This window comes from Quercus lobata, chromosome 11 (genome assembly GCF_001633185.2).
Source record: "Quercus lobata isolate SW786 chromosome 11, ValleyOak3.0 Primary Assembly, whole genome shotgun sequence".
NCBI classification, from domain to species: Eukaryota; Viridiplantae; Streptophyta; class Magnoliopsida; order Fagales; family Fagaceae; genus Quercus; species Quercus lobata.
This window is the reverse complement of record NC_044914.1, coordinates 29,372,690-29,393,766: the sequence shown is the minus strand read 5'-3', so window position 1 is coordinate 29,393,766 and position 21,077 is coordinate 29,372,690. Positions and strand designations below refer to the sequence as shown.

The 21,077-nt window shown below is 36.2% G+C and overlaps 2 protein-coding genes across 4 annotated transcripts; one reads left to right on the top strand and one right to left on the bottom strand.

The window, feature by feature from the left end:
* Positions 1–9,612: 9,612 nt before the first annotated feature.
* Positions 9,613–10,844, bottom strand: LOC115966687. Its single transcript, XM_031085866.1, has 3 exons — positions 10,797–10,844; positions 9,878–10,030; positions 9,613–9,750 (listed from the first exon to the last, which is right to left on the bottom strand). The coding sequence occupies exons 1-3, from the start codon at positions 10,842–10,844 to the stop codon at positions 9,613–9,615; spliced, it is 339 nt and encodes a 112-aa protein (XP_030941726.1).
* Positions 10,845–11,518: 674 nt separating this feature from the next.
* Positions 11,519–16,569, top strand: LOC115967644 (receptor expression-enhancing protein 4-like). 3 transcript variants are annotated; one of them, XM_031086784.1, is made up of 7 exons: positions 11,519–11,795; positions 11,897–11,923; positions 12,025–12,147; positions 13,405–13,651; positions 14,138–14,215; positions 14,515–14,598; positions 15,618–16,569. In XM_031086784.1, the coding sequence occupies exons 1-7, from the start codon at positions 11,743–11,745 to the stop codon at positions 16,251–16,253; spliced, it is 1,248 nt and encodes a 415-aa protein (XP_030942644.1). In that variant the 5' UTR covers positions 11,519–11,742; the 3' UTR covers positions 16,254–16,569. The 3 variants fall into 3 exon arrangements, with proteins under 3 accessions (XP_030942644.1, XP_030942645.1, XP_030942646.1); XM_031086786.1 differs by having other exon boundaries at positions 11,520–11,752; XM_031086785.1 differs by lacking the exon at positions 14,138–14,215.
* Positions 16,570–21,077: the final 4,508 nt, after the last annotated feature.

The window sequence follows — 21,077 nt, the reverse complement described above, 5'->3', positions numbered from 1 at the left end:
GTGAAGGCCGCTTCAGCAGAACATATGGTGACACCGGGTAATGTACTTTCCTTTGTTACTCTTTCCACTAATAGACCCCGACAACATGCAGGAGATACGCTCCGAAAGAAACTGGACTACACAGATAACTTCATACTTGAAGGACGGGTTACTGCCACAAGAGAAGGAGGCAGCGAGAAAGCTAAAAGTCCAAGCGGCGAGGTTCGTCTTGATAAAAGACATTCTTTACAAGAGAGGTTTCTCCCGCCCTTATCTAAGATGCCTCGGGGTTGAAGAGGCAGACTACGTAATGAGGGAAGTTCACGAAGGGATATGCAGGAACCATTCTGAATCGCGGTCATTGGTGCACAAACTGGTACGAGCTGGGTATTACTGGCCAACCATGCAGAAGGATGCCGAGTCTTACGTTAAAAGCTGCGACAAATGCCAGAGGTTCAGCAATTTTATCGGACAGCCAGCTGAAGAGCTGACCCCTATAACGGCTCCATGGCCGTTCGCTCAGTGGGGACTAGATATCATGGGACCTTTCCCAACGGCGGTAAGGCAACTAAAGTTCTTGGTAGTGGGTATTGACTACTTCACAAAATGGGTAGAAGCGGAAGCCCTGACCACCATTACAGAAAAGAACATTAGAAGTTTTGTCTGGCGGTGCATCGTATGTAGGTTCGGTATTCCTAGAGTCCTTGTCTTAGATAACGGGAGGCAGTTCGACAACGGCCACTTCCGGGATTTCTGCACACAGCTAGGAATAAAAAACCACTACTCATCACCCGCCCATCCTCAGGCTAATGGCCAGGTTGAAGTCACGAACCGATCCCTGCTAAAGATTATCAAGACTCGGCTCGAGGGGGCAAAGAGCATATGGCCCGATGAATTGCTGAGCATACTGTGGGCATACAGGACAACGGCGAGGACTCCAACAGGAGAGACGCCATTCCGACTGACATACGGGAGTGAGGCGGTCATCCCAACAGAAGTTGGGCTCACAAGTTACAGGGTTCACAACCATGACGAAAGCAGGAACGACGAATCCATGAGGCTACAGCTGGACCTGATAGATGAGGTAAGGTCGGCGGCGGAACAAAGGATCGCTAGATACCAGGATCGCATGGCCAGACATTACAACTCCCGGGTCCGACACAGAAACTTCCAAGTAGGAGACCTTGTACTCAGGAGGGTCATAGGTGCAACTAGAGACCCTACACAGGGAAAACTTGGCCCCAACTGGGAAGGACCTTATAGAGTCACGGCATGGAAAAGGAAAGGAACATACCACCTGGAGACAACAGACAGAGAGAAGCTACCGCATCCATGGAATGCCGAGCACTTGAGAAAATACTACCGGTGATAGTAATATGGCGAACGGCAACCATGTTTCTTTTTGGCTTTTTAAGTTTTTTATAAGTTTTTCATTTAACTGTTTTTCTTTTGCTACAATCTTGTCGTGCCTTTTTTAAGCCCAGGGGGGCAGGCACTTTTCCTTTACGCATCTCTATAATTAGATACAATTATGATCTTCTACTTGGATGTCATTACAATTGTCCACAAAGATAACGAGAGCTAGTTAAAAGTCCATGAGACGGACACAAAATAAAGTCCACAAGATGGACGGAGCATCCCACGGGGATGATATCATCCTACAGGGATGATTACTTGAAATCAACAAGATGGGCGTCCGACAGATCGTCCCAGAAGGATAACTACATAGTCCACAAGATGGACGAATCCCCATAACAGTAAAAGAACGAGTCCATAAAGTGGACGGTGTAGCCGCCACAAAGTGGACGGATCACCCCTAACGGTGAATAATTTTACAAGTCCATAAAGTGGACGGTATAGTCGCCTCAAAGCGGACGGATCACCCGAAACGGGGAATAATTTTACAAGTCCATAAAATGGACGGAATAGCCGCCGCAAAGCGGACGGATCACCCGAAACGGGGAATAATTTTACTAGTCCATAAAGTGGACGGTGTAGTCGCCACAAAGTGGACGGATCACCCCTAACGGTGAATAATTTTACAAGTCCATAAAGTGGACGGTATAGTCGCCTCAAAGCGGACGGATCACACGAAACGGGGAATAATTTTACAAGTCCATAAAATGGACGGAATAGCCGCCTCAAAGTAGACGGATTACCCGAAACGGGGAATAATTTTACAAGTCCATAAAGTGGACGGTATAGCCGCCACAAAGTGGACGGATCACCCAAAACGGTGAATAATTTTATAAGTCTGTAAAGTGGACGGTATAACCACCGCAAGGTGAACGGACAATCGTCTAGATAAAAAGCTGCCTGCAAAAGTGGACGGACCATAAAACGGCTGATATAATTATGCTCCCAAAAAGGACGGTTCTAAAATGCCCACGAAGTGGACGAACAACAAGACGATAAAGGTCAGCCACCACAAAGTGGACGGATAGTATTTCCTATCCATAAAGTGGACGGGTCCGATTAGAAGTGAGCAAAGCTTTTTAAAGTGGACGGATCAACAGACCGGTTTGTCCAAATTAACACTTAACATACAAATAGACGGAGAGAAAAATCCTTAACGGATACAAATACTTTACCAGCAACAAAAATATGCGTAAACATATATATTGAAAGAAAAACATTGTTCGGTACAAAAGCTGAGTTAAAACAAACCGTCTTCAAAGTACAGAAAACATATAAAAAAGGGGACGGATCCTCCTCAACATTTACAAGAAATTAATCTGCTTTATTGGGGTCGGCAACAGGAACCTCCTTCGGCACAGCGGACTCTCCGTCACCCTGAGCTGTTTCGTCTCCGAAAAGGTCCTCCGTATTGTCTGAAGCGACGGGCAGAGCAGATGTCTGATCTTGATCACTGACGGATATCATGGACACGTCCAGATCTGGGTAGGCCTTTTTTATCTGACGGAGTGCATCGTCAAAGCCTTGAAGGAACGATCCCCCCAGCTCCTTCAACAATGCCTCAGAGTCGCGATACTCGTTGACGGCATCATCCTTGGCCTGACGGAGTTTCTTCTTCAAGTCCTTTACTTCATCTTCTTTTCCCTTCAAGGCCTTCCCAGCTTCTTCCGTCCTCTGTTCGAACTCTTTCCTGGTCTTCTCAGACAGTTCAAACTTCTGCTCCATTGTGGACTTCCACTTATATAGTTGGCTAAGCTCCTCCTCCGTCTGCCCAGCCTTTGTCTGTACACGTTCCAGAGCCGCTTCACGGTTGAGGCAGCGATCCATCAGGCCCTTCATCATAACCAAGGACTGAAATAGACAAAATTAAAAAGGTGTTAAATAGAAAACTAAGAGTGGACGGGCATACAATGACGGATAAAAAAAAGGGGTTACCTGTCCAACGGCGAATAACCCCGTCTCCCCCATTGCCTCCGTCGAATGATTCCCCAGATCCTCGTAATCCTCTGCGGAAATTATCGACGAAAGTTTCTCCAAGGCAAACTTCGAGTCGTCACGGAGAAGGGGAGGGGGCTTCTCCTCGTTGACGGGTGGGGCTTGAAACCTTCGGCTGCTTGTATGGACGGTCAGACTTCGGCGGCTGCTTCCTCTTAGCCGACGACCCCGGCATCTTAGGAACCACAACTTCACCCGTCTTCTTTTGCTCGACGACTAGTGATTTTATCATCGCCCTTCTCTTTGCGTCGTCCATTTCTGCAAATACAGGACGGATGAAGATTTTTACTCAAATTAAAGGCTAAATTCAAGAGTAAAAGTTGACGGACTCACGTTTGTGTATTCTTTCGTCGTATGCAATGGCCTCGCGGGTAGGTTCTGGACCGTCACAATACCAGTGTATTGTTTTTGGGTTCACTAACTTGGCCCAGGTCCTTTCTTCCGGCTTAGTTTTTCTGCAAATCTCTTCAAGGAAACTGAACTCCTCAAGGCTAACTTGCAGGCGCCGTCTACCTACAGAGAAAGACGATCAGAATATACACATAAAAATGGACGGATATAAAAAGCAGTACAAAACTAAGACGGGTGCATACGCAATTGATTTATCACTGCCCAGGTTGTGTCAACGGGCAGGTACTCCGTCTCTCCTGGATGGTTCATCCATCTGTTACCCTCCAGGAAGAAGTAACGACTCTTCCAGTCTCTATTTGAGTCTGGGGTCTCAAAGATCACCTTCAACAAGGGGCTCCGACTAGCAAAACTATACATCCCCCTTGACCTAGAAATCTCGTCTGGACGGTAGCAGTGAAGAAATTCACAGACCGTCAGTCTCCTCTCTCCATTCAACCATGCACCATAGAGAATCTCCATGGCTATGAAGACCCTTCAGGCGTTAGGAGATATCTGTGTGATGGACAACCCTAGATAGTGCAAAAGTTCCCTATGAAGTGTAGAGAGCGGGAACCGAAGTCCTGCCTTCAACGCCTGCTCGTATATTCCGACACCCTCTACCCCTTCATAGTAACACTTCTCCGACACATGGAGCAGATGGATGGAAACGCAGTCCGAGATTTGGAAGTTAGTTCTAAAAGTGCTGAAATGTTTCTCCCTGATGACGGATGTGAACTTATGCACTGTCCACTCTGGCAACATGATAAACTTCCTCAGTCCATCAGCACCTACAACGGACTCCAGTGCTTGATTCCCGTCATCATCAGAACCCTCTATTTCAACTATCTCCACATCCTCATCTGTAGAGGACGAAGAGGAGGCAGACGGACCCCTATCTTCGCCGGGGCTCTCTTGGTCTTTATGACCGGACGAGTATACATTCTCGTATTCCGTCCCGTCACGAACCACCGACTGGTTACTTGACGCACTAGACATTTCCTACAATTGACGATAAAACCTAAGACTGACGGGTTTGAAATCATTGACGGGTATAGTAAGCCTAACAACAATGCATGGACGGAAATGTAACTTGATTATGTATTGAAGTAAATACTTACCACACTTGGCGGATTAGGGGTGACGGTTGTTATAATCGGTAGATTCTCGTCCACGACGGAGTGCTCTGACAAGGTTGACGGCTTCGCTCTGACAGTCGATTTCTGGTTAAAAATTGTGAAAATGGGAGTAAGGCGCCTTATATATATATAGGAGATGCACGGAAGACGAAGCGACGCTTCGATCCTATACAACGGCCACTCAGAGATTGACACGTGGCATGCTCAATAAATGTTGACAACCTGTCAGGGCACATCAACAGATTGTACCCTTCATGTAACCGTCAACTTGATGAATCTTCTTCTGACGGGTTGATTCGTCTGGAACTGTCATCCTATATTGCATGAATCCGTCAATCAGTTTAATCTTTCTTAGTCTCACGGATACCTTTCCGTCATAAAAATACCCGTCATGCCCCTACGTTAGGATCGTCACCCCATTGATCCTTTGACCTAAAAACGGACGGATCATTGGGGTGAAGGGGGCAACTGAAGATGATAAAATATAGAGCCTGATGGGCCTACCTTAATGGGCCTGACGGATTGAGACTGTTGGACATGTGTAAAGATGGTCCCGTGTAAAGATGGTCCCATGCGCTTTGAAAGCCCATCGCGGACAGACGCAGTATAGGCCCATGATCCGAAATCTCTATCGCCTAGAAAAGCACTAAGATCCAAAAAGGGAAATCGTTGCTCACCACATTTTGGAGAATTGGTATCAGAGTCCCACATTGGAAAGATCTGGAGGTCAAGAAGAAAAGCCACCTCTCCACCACTATAAAAGGACTGACATTCTCGGAAATCGGGGTAAGATTAATTGACCCTCTCTAGCGCTCTAAAAGTGAAAGGAAGAATTCTGACTTGACCTTCGGAGAATGTTAGGCCGGCACCACACCGATGCTCTCTAAAGGTTTTCTTCGATTGTTCTTGTCGTGCAGGTTCGCTTTAAGTCGCGAGTACGGTGTGATCTATTGGTGACAATTTTCAACGTCATCACTTTGCAATCTCAGGCACGGTGTAATACCATGTACAGGCATGTGGTTGATGATACTCGGAGACTAGGGTCTGCATTACAGTCTTGTTAGTTCCACCATATTCGAAGGAAAGGGAATAAGTTAGCTCATGAACTAGCTAGAAAAGTAGTTTTTTTCTGTAGATACTAATGTATGGGTAGAAGATCTACCTTCTAATTTGGATGTTGTATTCCAATCTGATTTTTATTAATGAAATTTTCTTACCATTTTCTCAAAAAAAAAAAAAATTGAAATTTTATAATAAATAAGGTGGGACATGAATGAGTAAATTCATTTCAAAACAAACATTATGCCTCTTTAGTAAAAATCATATATGTCTATTTTGCTTCCATTTATGTTAATTTTTCCTTAGTCCTTTTTGAAATGTGGTTTCTAGAATATCTCAAGATCAGGGAGTGGAATTGTCTTGTCAAAATTAAATTTAAATAAATAAATATTCATGATCCATCCTATTTTTGCAATTCCACAAGAATATAGTAATGCTATTTTTGCAATTCCACAAGAATATAGTAATGCTATTGAGACTGAAATCTACGTAGGGGTGTTTTTGTTTTAAAATGGGGAAAAACTCTTTCACTTAAAGTGTGAATGTGTGTTTAACAAGAATACATGAAATTTAAATAAATATTCATGATCCATACTATTTTTGTAAATCCACAAGAATATAGTAATGTTATTGAGACTGAAATCTACTCGAGCATACACATTAGTGGAGCCATAAATTTAGCAATATGGCTCCACAAAAAGTGATTTTATCTATTTTACCTTCTCACTATAATATACCAAACATCGATGATCTATATTTTTAGTTATTTGATTAAAATAATAAAAATAATTCATTAAAAAGCAATGTGAACACAACCAAAAGTAATTTTTTATTAAAAAGTAGTGTGAACACAACAGTTTAATAATATATATAAATATATATATATATATATATATATATATATATATTTATATACATTTTACATATGAGCTACCGTGCAAAGCCAAAGGTAGCTGTGCAATGTAGCTATGGAGCCAAAAAAACATGGTTTTGGCATCACCAATGTAGCCACATTTTGGTATTTGGTGGTGCTAAATATAGCAATATAGCTTTTTAGCACCACCAATACTAGTGCTCTTAGAGGTGTTTTTGTTTTAAAATAGAGAAAAACTCTTTTAAGTTAAAGTGTGAATGTGTGCTAAACTCACGTTTTAATTAATTCATAAAAACACATTGTATGAAAGAAACACTGTCTTTTCAAAATATTACCCTAAAATCACAATTTTGAATTAGTAAGAGCGAAGTTTGAGAGCAAAAACTGTGTTTAACCCATGTGCCCCTCTTGCGCTTCCACTAACTCTCCTCTCCAACGATTTCTTTGATTAGGTTAAAAAAGAAAAAAGTAGGAAGCATGGAATAAGCTATTCTAACTGAAAATAGAAGAAAATAAACAATGATGTTGAATTTGGAAAGTTAAGCAGAGAAGATAAACGAGAACCAAAGTTCATTCATCTATTCCATATGGATAAGTGAAACGAAATAAGACTAGGTCTTGGTGAAAAGTGAAAACACAAATGTCTTAGCAAGTGCTAGTTGTCTATTGCCCTTCTAACGTAGAAAACATCTACAAGCAAGTTTGATGTTGGACACAATTGTTTTTCTAGAAAAAAATTATGATAGATTGAAACCTGACTTTACACACTTCAAATGTGCAATATATTTTATAATTTTAATGCTATTCTGTAATATGACAATTAGTTGATAATATTTAAATTTTAAACATTAAAAATGTTCAACATATCCAACTATACAAAGATAATTATGTTTTTAGCTGTACAATGGAATTAACATATCCAAATATATGAAGATCAAATGTCTTCTTTACCATCTTTTACTGAATTCACATGAAATTTAGAGATAAGGACTTCAAAATTTTCAATAGAGAGAAATGATGATGTAGAAGAGTCAAAGCAAATCAATTGCAATGCATTGAAGTAGGAATCTAATTATTTGGTGGACAACAATCTAAAAGTAAAATATAAACATGACATCATTTGGGCATAAAAAAAGTAACCTATAATACAGTTTTAGTATGAAGTACAACGGCAACATTAATTTTCAAAATGTGCATAAAGTTAATTTATCTAAGAATTTACAAGAATATAAAACAAAGTTGTGTAAAATATATTGTTGCTACATGGTCATTCAAAGTTGTGTAAAAATACATTATTACTATGGTAACCGAGTATTCATTGACATTTGACACTATTCATTTTGCATTTAGTTTTTTTATTCTTTTTTTATGTATCACGATTAAAAAGGTGCTACGTCCACAATATTTACACAATACTTTCACAACAAATCACATATAGTAAGTTGTTATTGGTTATAATTTGAATCCACAACTTAAATTACTTTTTTGCTCACTCATAACAACCTATCACTTAGGATTTGTTTTGAAAACGTTGTGAAAATAGCATTTCTCATCACGATTATGAAGGAAAAGAGTAAATAGTGGTTGTTATGTGCGAACAAATTAAGGGAAACAATTACAAAAATTAAGAAAAATTAATATTTTAATAAAATGTGGTGTAAAATAGATAATATGATGTGGAGTGTTTTGAAAAGTGAGTATACAAAATAGAAAAAATAGTTTCTGATACATAGACAAAAAATTTGCACGAGCAAATGCGATGGCTTTTTATGCCTATTTTTTAACAAACCATGGCCAAAATAAATTATTTTTCCAAAATAAAAGATGATATTTCCTAGTGTGTGTTGCTTAATAATGACATGATAGTCATAAAACAGAACATGTATAAATAAGTAAACAATCAAACTTTGATGTATATTTTCAAATTGAAATAAAGTACCAATTACTTGTGCGTTTGTTTTAATTAGATGTTCAAAGGGTATCCTAGACTTCTTTGTGCTATTTTTTTTATTAGCAATGAAAAGATTTGTATAATTTTATAGTAATTGAACAAGTATTAGTTTTTTGAGCTAAGCTGATTCTTAATATGAGTGATGAATTCAAAATCATGCATTTTACACCAAGTAATTTGCTGCATGACTTATCAAATGACAAACAATTTTTTTTTTTTTTTAAATCATGTGAAAAATATACCCATTTATTTAATTGAACCCGTATTCAATCTGAACCTAACTAATGTGACCTGATCCGACTGTTTTACCACGTCTAAATTAATATAAGTATGGGTATAGTGACACAAGTAGTTTTTAAAAAATTATAGGGTAAACTACAAAGTTGGTCTATGCCCTTTACATCATATGTCAATTTGGTCATTTACATTTCAATTATGTCAATTTGGTCCCTAACATTTTTAGTGTTATGTCAATTTGGTTCTTACCATTATCTCTTGGATAAAAAAATCTAATGTGTCAAACGAAATAACAAAAAATAATTTTTCATGTCACATAAACCGCCAATTGTACCACCATATCAAATTATTAAAAAAAAAAAAAAAACCAAATTTTCTGTTGACACCTAAGATCAATCCCTAACTTTCTCTCTCTCGTGGCATTTGCGAAAGAAATATCTTGATTCAAATATGAATAACTAACGATGTGATAAATCAAAACCAAAGACAAAATCGCAAAAAATTACACACTCAATCCAACTTCCAAGTATGTTACAAAATGGAATACAGACTAAATTTTTTTTTTAAAAAAATGTCTAAAGAGTTGTGCCTTCATAAATTGTGCTCAATCTGTGTCTAAAGGAACAAACTGCCATCTTAGCTCTTCTAGAAGTAAATCTCTGCAACTTCCTGACCGACCCAGGCACTAGCTTGAGATAATCCACCAGCACCAACTACACCCGGTGGCTTGGCATCAATAACAAAGGTCTTGTTTGTATCATTAGGTCCATACCCATAATTACTATACTCAAACCCATTATTAATCTTGTTATAATTTTCTAAAGAAACTGATTTATTAACCACAAGAATACAAGTCTTCTTGCAGCGATAATCGTCTTTGCTCGACGCACTTTGAAGAGCCACGCTGACTTTAATGGCCAAAGTGGCCATATCTGACATGGTCAAGTGCTGTTGAAACTTAGGCATGAGAAGCACAAAGTAGATTTGGTTAGCCTCAACTCAAGTTCATTGTTCAAATTCTTTAATTTTTTTTAATTTAATTTTAATTTCTTTATTCCATATGACGTGTCATCTGATGTCACATAAAAGTAATTTTTCTGATTGATGTTTTGGTCTGATAATAAAAGAACTATCATCAAGAGCAGACGTCAAGATTGAAATTCTCTAAAAAAAAAAAAAAAAAAAGGTCACAAAACACAACTTAGGAAAAAAAAATCAAATGAAATTCAAAACAAAATAAAAAGATTAAGAAAACAAAACAAAAATTTATCTGATTGTTTGTTTTGTTTTCTTAATCTTTTTATTTTGTTTTGAATTCTCATTTTATTTTTTATTTTGTTTTCTTTACGTAGTCAGATTATTTAAGTTGTGTTTTGTAACTTAGCAGTGATAGGTAAGCAATGTTGTGAAAATGTTGTAAAATTGTTGTGTGGATTTAGCATTTCTCTTTTTTATTTTGACCGTTAACTATGTCAGCATTTTTTATCTATTACTTAATGGCAGAGACTATTTTGACATAATATCCAAATGTTAGAGACTAAACTGACATATTTGAAAGGTTAGGGACAAAATTTGTAATTTATCCAAGATTATAATATAACACGACAACACCCCAAATGAAATGTGCTTACTTCCTATATCTCGAGTCTCTGTTCACTTCGAAATAGAGAGGATTCAAATCCAAAACAAAAGAACATTCGATGGTTAAACTTTGTTTTGCACCATTTCCACAACTATTAGGAGTCATTAGCCAACCCACCATTACAGTCTTGATCCCTTTTATAAAACTGCTTTGGGTCCTAGACATTATGGTCGATGAGTGTGGACCATATACTCATAAAAATCAATACCGAGTGTGAAATTATGAGCATAGGCCGGGTGCTTTTTTTTTTTTTTTTTTTTTTTTTTTTTTTTTTCTCCACTTGAAATTTAGCGTATCATATACATATATCCTTCTCAAAAAAAAAAAAAAAAAAAAAAAACCATATATAAATGTCCTCAGACTTAACTTGGGTCCCATTCAATTTCAAATATTTACTAGTTGCCACTCAGGTATGTGTGTGTATATATATATATATATATATATATTAATTTTAGCAATTTTGTTCTTTAAAATTACACTTTACCCTCTTAACAATATCATTAATTCTCTTATGAGAATGTTATAGATACAACTTTTTCTGCAATATTTCTACAAACTGTTGAAATAGTAAATTCTTATTAGTTCGCATCTGAACCAACCACTTATATTATTTTTTTACTTACCAATAACCACTCAGCACGTTAGGAAATTTATAAAAAGTTCGTATCTCTACATTTTCCTTTTTTTCCCAAAAAAAAATAGCTTAACAACAAAAATTATCAATAGTAAAGCTAAAAAAAATGACTGTCAATCAACTAATTTTATCCAAAACAGACAACCTAGCTAACAAAAAAATAGCGGTTAAGCAGCAGAGTCGGAGACCGAAGTCACACCCTGTTACCACTCGTATTCAATTGGAACATAAACTGACTGGAGGAAATCCTTAAGACTCTGAAAGCGACTGTTGGACTTTCCTCAGAAATTGCTTTTTACTTTTGTTGTAGTTTCCAGCTCAATCTATTCGCTCTTCCTTTCTTTCACATTTATGTCTTTCCCCATCTTTACTTATATATATCTTGGAGGTTCAAGCTGAGAAAATCAAACAGATTAGTTCTATTTCAAGATGCTACTGGGTATTCTCAATTTTGCCCTGAAATGCCTTTATGTCCTTTCATGGTATTTCATTTCTTTAACATATGGTGCATTATCTAATCAATATTTCATGAAGTTAGTTTTCCTAAAGTGTTCTCTGATTTTTGTTTGTGTTTTACTTGCAGGCCTTTCTTTTCTTTGGCGTATCCTTTGTAAGTCTCTCTCTCTCTCTCTCACACACACACACACACACACACAAGTGGTACTCTTGGTGCATGAACATGATATGGGATACCATACATTTTCTTAACAGATGTGCTTCCATCCAAGCAATTGAGAACAATTCAAATTCAGACACTCAGACGTTGGCTACATATTGGATTGTCTTCTCTTTGATTTCACTCTTTGAGAATGCTTTCTTGAAATTTCTTGAAAGGTAACTTTACCCTGCATTCCAGTGTCTAGCTATGCATGCGTACCAAAAAAACAAAAGAGAAAATGATTTGCAATCAACATTTGTGTGAAACAAATCTCAAAGAAAACCTTTATTTTTGGAATGTCATATAAAAAATTTGTTCAATTTTGCACTTTGTTTGAAGAACTACATGAACAGGGATATCATTACTAAAGATTATTCTGATGTATAAGATCAACTGGGTGCTTAAATCAGCTTACAAATAATCACTTACAAGGATATTCAGTGAGAGTTGACAGCATGAACACACATACTTTAATAAATAGCTTTTCTTTTTTTTTAATCAAATTCAAAGAATTTTTGCATGTTAATAGAATGGTGAGTAACACTTGGACCAAAAAAAGTCTTTTGATTCATTCTTTGCATTGTTTAAATCATATGCATATTAAATTGAATGTTTTCTAAACTTGAAATTCTACATATTTCATTTCACTGATTCATGTAAGTGGATTTATATAGATGCCAAACTTGTTCTTTTTCTTGCATTAAAATTTTGGCATGTCATAATGGGACTATAACAAAGGGTGTATCTGCCTTACGGCAGAGATTTTGGGCATGTCACTGTTGATCCTACAATGTGTATAGCAGTTCTCTGATATGGCGTTCAGTCCTCTAGTTTGAGCTCATCCTTTACATTTGAGCTCTTATATATGCCCTCAGTACTGACTCAATGTCATCTGGCCAAGTGCCCCCAAGTCCTCGTTCACCCTGAGATGGATTTTATCTAAATAGTGTGGGGGAATGTTATCACGTTTTCATTAGGTCATCCTTGTTTGTAATAATGTGTCAAGTTGTGCTTACATGGCATTGTTTGACGACAATCTCCGTATCAATGTCTATGTTCCCATCTCTAACTTTTTTAAGGTTGTGGTCTCTTACACCCTTTGTTTGCATGATTCTCATGTCCATGTCAACAATAAATTGAGTAAACTAGAAGTTTGTGCTAATTCAATATTCATTTCATGTTCTTGGGAACCGCTTGAAGCTCAAAAATATAAAAGCTATAGGTTGGACTTCTTGAAATTACAGAATTCTGTCACCTTGTGTGCTTCATCAATAAGAGGCTACTACATCTGAGGGATTTCATTCACTATGTTATATGCCAAAATTTAACTTGATTAGATTTTTTTTTTTTTTTTTTTGTCTTTTCTTGACGTGTGTACATATATACGGGTGACATGTCTATAATATGTCTTGTTTACCATCTTTAATTGTCAGGTTACTGTTCTGGCAACACATTAAGCTAATGATCATCTGCTGGCTGGTTGTACCTCACTTCGATGGTGCTATTTATGTCTATAATCACTTTATACATCCATGCCTCTCCATGAACCCACCAATTTTCGTTGATGAATTCAATAAATGGAAGGAATTCTTATTCAAGAGAGATAACTTTCTAGCTCAGGCAGAGAGATATATAAACAATAATGGACCTGAAGCTCTGGAGGAACTTATTGCTGCCAAGGTATGGCACTTTGTGTTCTATAGCTTTCAGTTAAAATAAAATGTTATATCAAACTTTTATATACAATTGGAAAACAGTTTTCTTAGTTAGTTAATTAGATAGGTTGGAATTGGCATTCAGATAAATGGGTTTTTGTGGAATTACCACAACCTGAGTACGTATTAGTCATATATGGATGATATCCCAAAAGGATTGGTCACAATTAAAGCTTCCCATAGTCACTTGTATAATCCAGATGGACTTAGTACATGCGCACTGTGGAACATAACACACGCTTGTGTTTCTCTTCACAACCATATCAACATAGAATTCTAGAACTAGAACTTAACAAGATGGCACAGGACTGATACCCAAGCTTGATAATTTTTTTTTTTTTTTTACTATATTTGTGCTTTTCTTTTGTTATCTTTATTAGGATCTCATTCCAGGTGACAAAATGGACTAATGATCACACCTTTATCTCTAACTTTGCCTTCATTTTTTCAGAAAAAAAGTAAAAAGTTTAATCACGGCATGGAAGAGTTCAAAGCTATTTCAGTTATGGTCAGGAAACAAGTGGAGAGGGTAAAGCTTAAAATGTTACTCATGCAACTAGAACATTTACTATGAGTCTTCCAATATACTCTTATGCCCAACAGTTATTGGTTTTAGTTAGATGAATAAAAGGATTCCAAAGAGTTTTGAAAGAATCTTATTAATAGAGTGTTCACTATTTTGGAAATCATATGAAAAATCGCTTTTTCCAAATTTCAATTATTCTTTAATTATTGAATAAATAGAGCTGTGAGTCTGTGATGTATATTACAATTTTTTATTAAAAATTTCTAGATGAGCTAATCTCCACTCCTTTTCTCTTGATGCAGTCAAATAGCAGAGAGGCTAACATTGTGCATAAAGATAATAAATCTATGGAAGTAATAGAGAAAAAGGAAGTACCTAGTGCCAAGGTAAGATTTTGTATTATATTCACTAGGGAGTTTATTGTTCAACTTTATGAAAACGTTCTGTAGAAAACCCAATCTTTTAAAGAAGGGTGTAAAAATGAGTATTTTTCATGTAGAATCGGTTCTTTGAATGCTGAAAATAGTGGGTTGATAATGTCAGTGGTTACAATCAAGGTGTGGGAAACCAGAAGGTGGCAATGAACACAGCTAACTTTTAAATCGCAGTACATTCTCAGGGGCTTCACATTTTAACCTGCTTTGGGTCGGTCTAGACTATTAGGAGGGTCAGCAATAGCATCATAATCTTGTTATAAATAATGACTCAAAAGATCAATTATCATGGGGATATGGCCTTGGTGTGATAGCAAGTGCCTTCCTCCCAAGGAGAACTGTCACAAATTTGAGTCTCAAGCTCATTCTCCAAAAAACAAAAATAAAAAGAAAGAAAGAAAGAATGGGGGCAGCTCTCTAGTCATCTCTCCCAAAGCCCTCAAAAGTGGGAGCTTTGTGCACTATTGGACCTTCTTCTTCTTCTTTTTTTTTTTTTTTTTTCTCATGAATTCAATGCCATAGTTTTTGCCGGACCATGAGCTGTGCCATTCCACCTCAAAACCAAATGGTGATGAGAAAGACACACTCAAATCTTTTATGGCATTTGACATCACACTATACGGGCTTGTTTTTAGAGTAGTTGTAGGAAGTCAAATTATAGTCCCCCAACAGTTTTCAAAGCCTATCATATCTATCCCAAATAAATAAATAAATAAAATGAATCCTCAAAAGGAATGGCTTTTTCCAATGATTTGTTGTTATTGAATTCTCATCATCATTTGCATTTGCATTTGTATTGTACATATTTTATGTTTAAATTAAGAGATCTCTATTACATTGATTATGTATTTTAGGTTGTTTCAGTCATGTTTTCTTTTTGGCAATGGAATTCTTATGCTTTTTTCACAAATAGGATGGAAATGACTAAACAATAGTTTTGCTTCTAATTTATGTTATCACTGCATTTCCAGGTAGTTCTAACAGGGCCTAATCTTGATCAGACTGAGAACAGAACATCAGCCACTAAGGAGATTATAGAAACAGCAGCGGCAGCTGCAACTGCTAGAGAACTTCCCAATATACCCATGCCTAAGGAAGTCCGAAAAAAGTGGACTTGTGATATATGTCAGTTAACTGTTCTTTGTGAGAAAAACTTAAATTTACACCTTCAAGGAAAGAAACACAAGGCTACTTATGAGGCACTGAAAACAAAGAACCAGCCAAGTATTGTCCGAGCTTCAACCACAAAGAAAACTGCTCGGCCAGTTGAGGAGCCACAAAAGACTGTATATAGGAAAGTATGGAAACAAAAAACTATTACAAATAATGAGGGTAAACAGCATGGCCAGTCAATGGGTGTCTCAGCTTCAACTGCTAAAAAATCTGATCAGCCCACAAAAGAGGAGCATGAAAAAAGAGTTTCAATGTCAAACAGTGGACTTGAACCTAAGAATGAAGCTGTTAGTGAGGAAAATTATACTTTTAGGTGCAATATCTGTAATACAAAATGCAATGGAGAGAATGACTTGGCTGCTCACTATAATGGGAGGAAACACAAGGCTCGAATTCAATTACACAATATATTTGTTGGGATTGGACAGGTCTGACCAATGTTTGTGGTGCATATCACGGACAGAGGAACTGTTGTGCTTGTTGTGGCTAAAATGAATATGAAGATGAAGATGTTTGGCTGAAAATTACAGAGTTTGTTTTACTCTTGAATTTCAGCTGATTGCATTCACTGAAGTTGATAAACTTGTTGGTTTGGATAATGTTAATATTAATTCATTTACAACTGGACACCAATACTAGATTGTAAAATCTAGTGCAATAGAATCTTGTTCTGAATTATCTAAAATGTCTAGCCCCTTCATATGATGTACCTTGGTAATTTTTGTGATTATAGCAGAGAGCACCCTCGTAGTTTCCTTGGCAATATGAATTTTAGTAGCTATTGCTCCCTTTTCTTGAGAGTTGAGAGCATTGAAAAGAAAACAATAATCACTCACTTACAGTCGACAAAATACTATGGGAAAGGTATTTTTATTCACAATACTAAAATTCCTTATTTGCATGGATTTTGCATTATGACACTCTGTAAGTGAGACATATCCTTTTACACTTTGAAACTGCCACAGAGGTTGAATGGAGCTATCAAGGAGAGATAGGCTTCTCAATCTGCTTGAGTTCTTTTGCCACATCAATTGTTGACACCCCATTTTACAACCCGCATTTAACCTTACATAGAGGGTATAAGAGTAATTTCATCTTGGAAATAGGCATCTTAATTGTGGCCACTAGATCCATAATTTTATTTCATCAAAGTGATCTTGATGTTGTAACAATCAAATTGACTGGTTACAAGCCATAATTAGACTATCAGATTGAAAGTTTTTATCAAATTAAGTTTTAATGGCCAAGATGCACTATCACAAATTAAGTCCAAATATATGTGATTATGAACAATTGATTTCAATTGGTTATAACTATAATCAATCTCAAACTAATGACGTGTCATAATCTGATTGGCTAGGATTACATCTTAGGGTAATGTTGCGCACACTTGATTAATTAGATCATCAAATATTAATGATTAATTATTTAATGAGTAATTTGTATAATTATCATTTTAATTGGGGTAGACTTGGAATTGATTAAGTCTAAAATGGAAGTAATTGGAGCCTATAAATATTAATTGAAAACTAATTTGAAGCTTATTTTCCAAAAGCTAAACATCTAGGGCTTCCATCTGAGCACAAGAATGAGGCAATTTCGATCAAAATTGAGAAATATATGATTTTTCTAAGTTAGCTCTGAGAACTGTTATAGGAGCTATAGGAAGAACCGAGGTTTTAGTCATTTTGCCTGCTCATCACTCCCACCAACCTCCAACTTTAATGCACCAACTTTCTCTAAATTTGAAAGTTTTTATCAAATTAAGTTTTAATGGCCAAGATGCACTATCACAAATTAAGTCCAAATATATGTGATTATGAACAATTGATTTCAATTGGTTATAACTATAATCAATCTCAAACTAATGACGTGTCATAATCTGATTGGCTAGGATTACATCTTAGGGTAATGTTGCGCACACTTGATTAATTAGATCATCAAATATTAATGATTAATTATTTAATGAGTAATTTGTATAATTATCATTTTAATTGGGGTAGACTTGGAATTGATTAAGTCTAAAATGGAAGTAATTGGAGCCTATAAATATTAATTGAAAACTAATTTGAAGCTTATTTTCCAAAAGCTAAACATCTAGGGCTTCCATCTGAGCACAAGAATGAGGCAATTTCGATCAAAATTGAGAAATATATGATTTTTCTAAGTTAGCTCTGAGAACTGTTATAGGAGCTATAGGAAGAACCGAGGTTTTAGTCATTTTGCCTGCTCATCACTCCCACCAACCTCCAACTTTAATGCACCAACTTTCTCTAAATTTGAAAGTTTTTATCAAATTAAGTTTTAATGGCCAAGATGCACTATCACAAATTAAGTCCAAATATATGTGATTATGAACAATTGATTTCAATTGGTTATAACTATAATCAATCTCAAACTAATGACGTGTCATAATCTGATTGGCTAGGATTACATCTTAGGGTAATGTTGCGCACACTTGATTAATTAGATCATCAAATATTAATGATTAATTATTTAATGAGTAATTTGTATAATTATCATTTTAATTGGGGTAGACTTGGAATTGATTAAGTCTAAAATGGAAGTAATTGGAGCCTATAAATATTAATTGAAAACTAATTTGAAGCTTATTTTCCAAAAGCTAAACATCTAGGGCTTCCATCTGAGCACAAGAATGAGGCAATTTCGATCAAAATTGAGAAATATATGATTTTTCTAAGTTAGCTCTGAGAACTGTTATAGGAGCTATAGGAAGAACCGAGGTTTTAGTCATTTTGCCTGCTCATCACTCCCACCAACCTCCAACTTTAATGCACCAACTTTCTCTAAATTTGAAAGTTTTTATCAAATTAAGTTTTAATGGCCAAGATGCACTATCACAAATTAAGTCCAAATATATGTGATTATGAACAATTGATTTCAATTGGTTATAACTATAATCAATCTCAAACTAATGACGTGTCATAATCTGATTGGCTAGGATTACATCTTACGGTAATGTTGCGCACACTTGATTAATTAGATCATCAAATATTAATGATTAATTATTTAATGAGTAATTTGTATAATTATCATTTTAATTGGGGTAGACTTGGAATTGATTAAGTCTAAAATGGAAGTAATTGGAGCCTATAAATATTAATTGAAAACTAATTTGAAGCTTATTTTCCAAAAGCTAAACATCTAGGGCTTCCATCTGAGCACAAGAATGAGGCAATTTCGATCAAAATTGAGAAATATATGATTTTTCTAAGTTAGCTCTGAGAACTGTTATAGGAGCTATAGGAAGAACCGAGGTTTTAGTCATTTTGCCTGCTCATCACTCCCACCAACCTCCAACTTTAATGCACCAACTTTCTCTAAATACTGAAATAGGATCTAGGTTCATGATTCTCTTTGATCCCTTGTCAACCCTCATTAAATGCCTTTCTATTCATATTTTCTATTCCACTACTATATAAACCCCTTCTCCTCCATTCCAAAGCACACACAAAAAAAAAAATCATCTCTTCTCCCCTCTTGAGTTCTAGTGAAGTAGAATTGGTCTTCTCATATCTTGGTCTTTTTGAGACTCAAGATATAGAGTTTCCTCTCCTAGTTCTTCTTCTCTACTCCACCCTTAGGACCTCCATTAAAAGCCTTCTCCTCCACCGTGTAGATCTTGCATGCAAGTATAATACCTTTCCCTTACCTATTTTCCATTTTCATATAATGTTAATTTAAGATTAAATAGTGCTAGTTGATTATTTAAATTCCTTGAATATATTTGAATGTTCTTGATATTCTAAAATGTTCATGTGTTCTTCACATGTTCTTGGTTGTTCATCACATGTTTATGCATGACACTAGCTTTGATCTTAAATTTATATCCAAAATATGAAAAACAAGTTTCATAATTCTCTCAAATCCTTGAATCTAGGTTATCACACACATTCACTAGAATTTATTTTTCAATCCAAATGCAATAATTAATATATGGAATTAGTGTTTATCACATGCACACACATTAAATTCAACTTGCAATTGATTGATAATATATTGGATAATATATGAATGTTGGCCACCATAGTCTAAAAGACCGGTTTCACTAGGCAAGGTGGGTGCCTAACGCCTTCCCATCTTGTAACATAGCCTCCAAGCTTAGATCAAGGGTTCAAGTACTTATCCAAGTAATTTTTAATCTCTAGATTGTAATTAGAAAACAAAGTCATGTACTCTATCTTAAATTGTATCTAGGACCAAAGCCATGTAATTTCCTGTGATCAATGTACATTCATTCTCAAATCAATAAAATGATAAAAATTTCAATTATGATTTTCTTATTTATTCTGACAATTAAATAAGGGATGACTCCATTATAAAACCCTTAATTTAAAAGAAAAAATATAATCAGTCGAACTTCCATTTTGAGAGGCAATAGGGTTTAGCCCAATTTCAAAACGGGCTGGGATGCAGTCTCACACAATCTAGCCTTGAATGGAGCTATCAAGGAGAGATAGGCTTCTCAATCTACATGGGTTCTTTTGCCACATCAATCATATCTGGCCTTGCTTGATCTTTGCTCACTCCCTCTCCTAAAATTTTTGAGTAAAAAACTTTACTAAACCAATCATTCTGAACGTGAGCTTTCCCATTTTCAATTATTGAGCAAAATTTTGTTCCCCATCCTGAATTGTCAGGCTTCTTCCCAATCAAGAAAACAAGTAGAAGCACAACAAATCTATAGACGTCACTTTTTTTTTGTGACAGAACCAAATATCACATAGTTAGGGTCGAGGTAACCAAAAATCCCATTCACATCATCATCAGCATGCAATAGGTTAGGAGGAATTTTTATAGAGAGTGAGAAGTTGCAGAACTTAGGAACCAAATAATGGTCCAAGAAAAATGAGCCATGTCTTATATCCCTATGGATGACAGGAAGTGCTGTGTGAAGATATGTAAGTGCATTAGCAAGCTCTTAGCAATCCGCTGCCTAATCTTCCAAGGTAGAGAGTAATCATACCCAAAACCTCCTTTATCATTTACAACACCATGGATTGGATTTTCAAGCACCAGAAGCAGTACACAAAACCCTAAACAGCAGCCTAAGAGTTTTAAAACATTCATGTGGTTGCTCATCTAGGTTGTAATGACAATATCATGGATAGCAAAAGACCTAAGTTCAGCTTCCGTGATTGTCCCTTCAAACTCCTTGACAATAATTGGGCGGTCATCTAAAGAACCCATATACATAGTATAATGTGCATCATCAATGGGCTCATCAACTTTAATAG

Excerpts from the sequence above, each read along its gene's own strand:
- LOC115967644 (XM_031086784.1), top strand. The coding sequence starts at position 11,743 with ATGCTACTGGGTATTCTCAATTTTGCCCTGAAATGCCTTTATGTCCTT. Across the intron at positions 11,796-11,896 it reads TGCCTTTATGTCCTTTCATG|GCCTTTCTTTTCTTTGGCGT; the intron begins GTATTTCATTTC and ends TTTTACTTGCAG. Across the intron at positions 13,652-14,137 it reads AGGAACTTATTGCTGCCAAG|AAAAAAAGTAAAAAGTTTAA; the intron begins GTATGGCACTTT and ends TCATTTTTTCAG.
- LOC115966687 (XM_031085866.1), bottom strand. The coding sequence starts at position 10,844 with ATGTCTAGGACCCAAAGCAGTTTTATAAAAGGGATCAAGACTGTAATG. Across the intron at positions 10,031-10,796 it reads AAGGGATCAAGACTGTAATG|GCTAACCAAATCTACTTTGT; the intron begins GTGGGTTGGCTA and ends ACTTGAGTTGAG. Across the intron at positions 9,751-9,877 it reads AGAAGACTTGTATTCTTGTG|TTGGTGCTGGTGGATTATCT; the intron begins GTTAATAAATCA and ends CACCGGGTGTAG.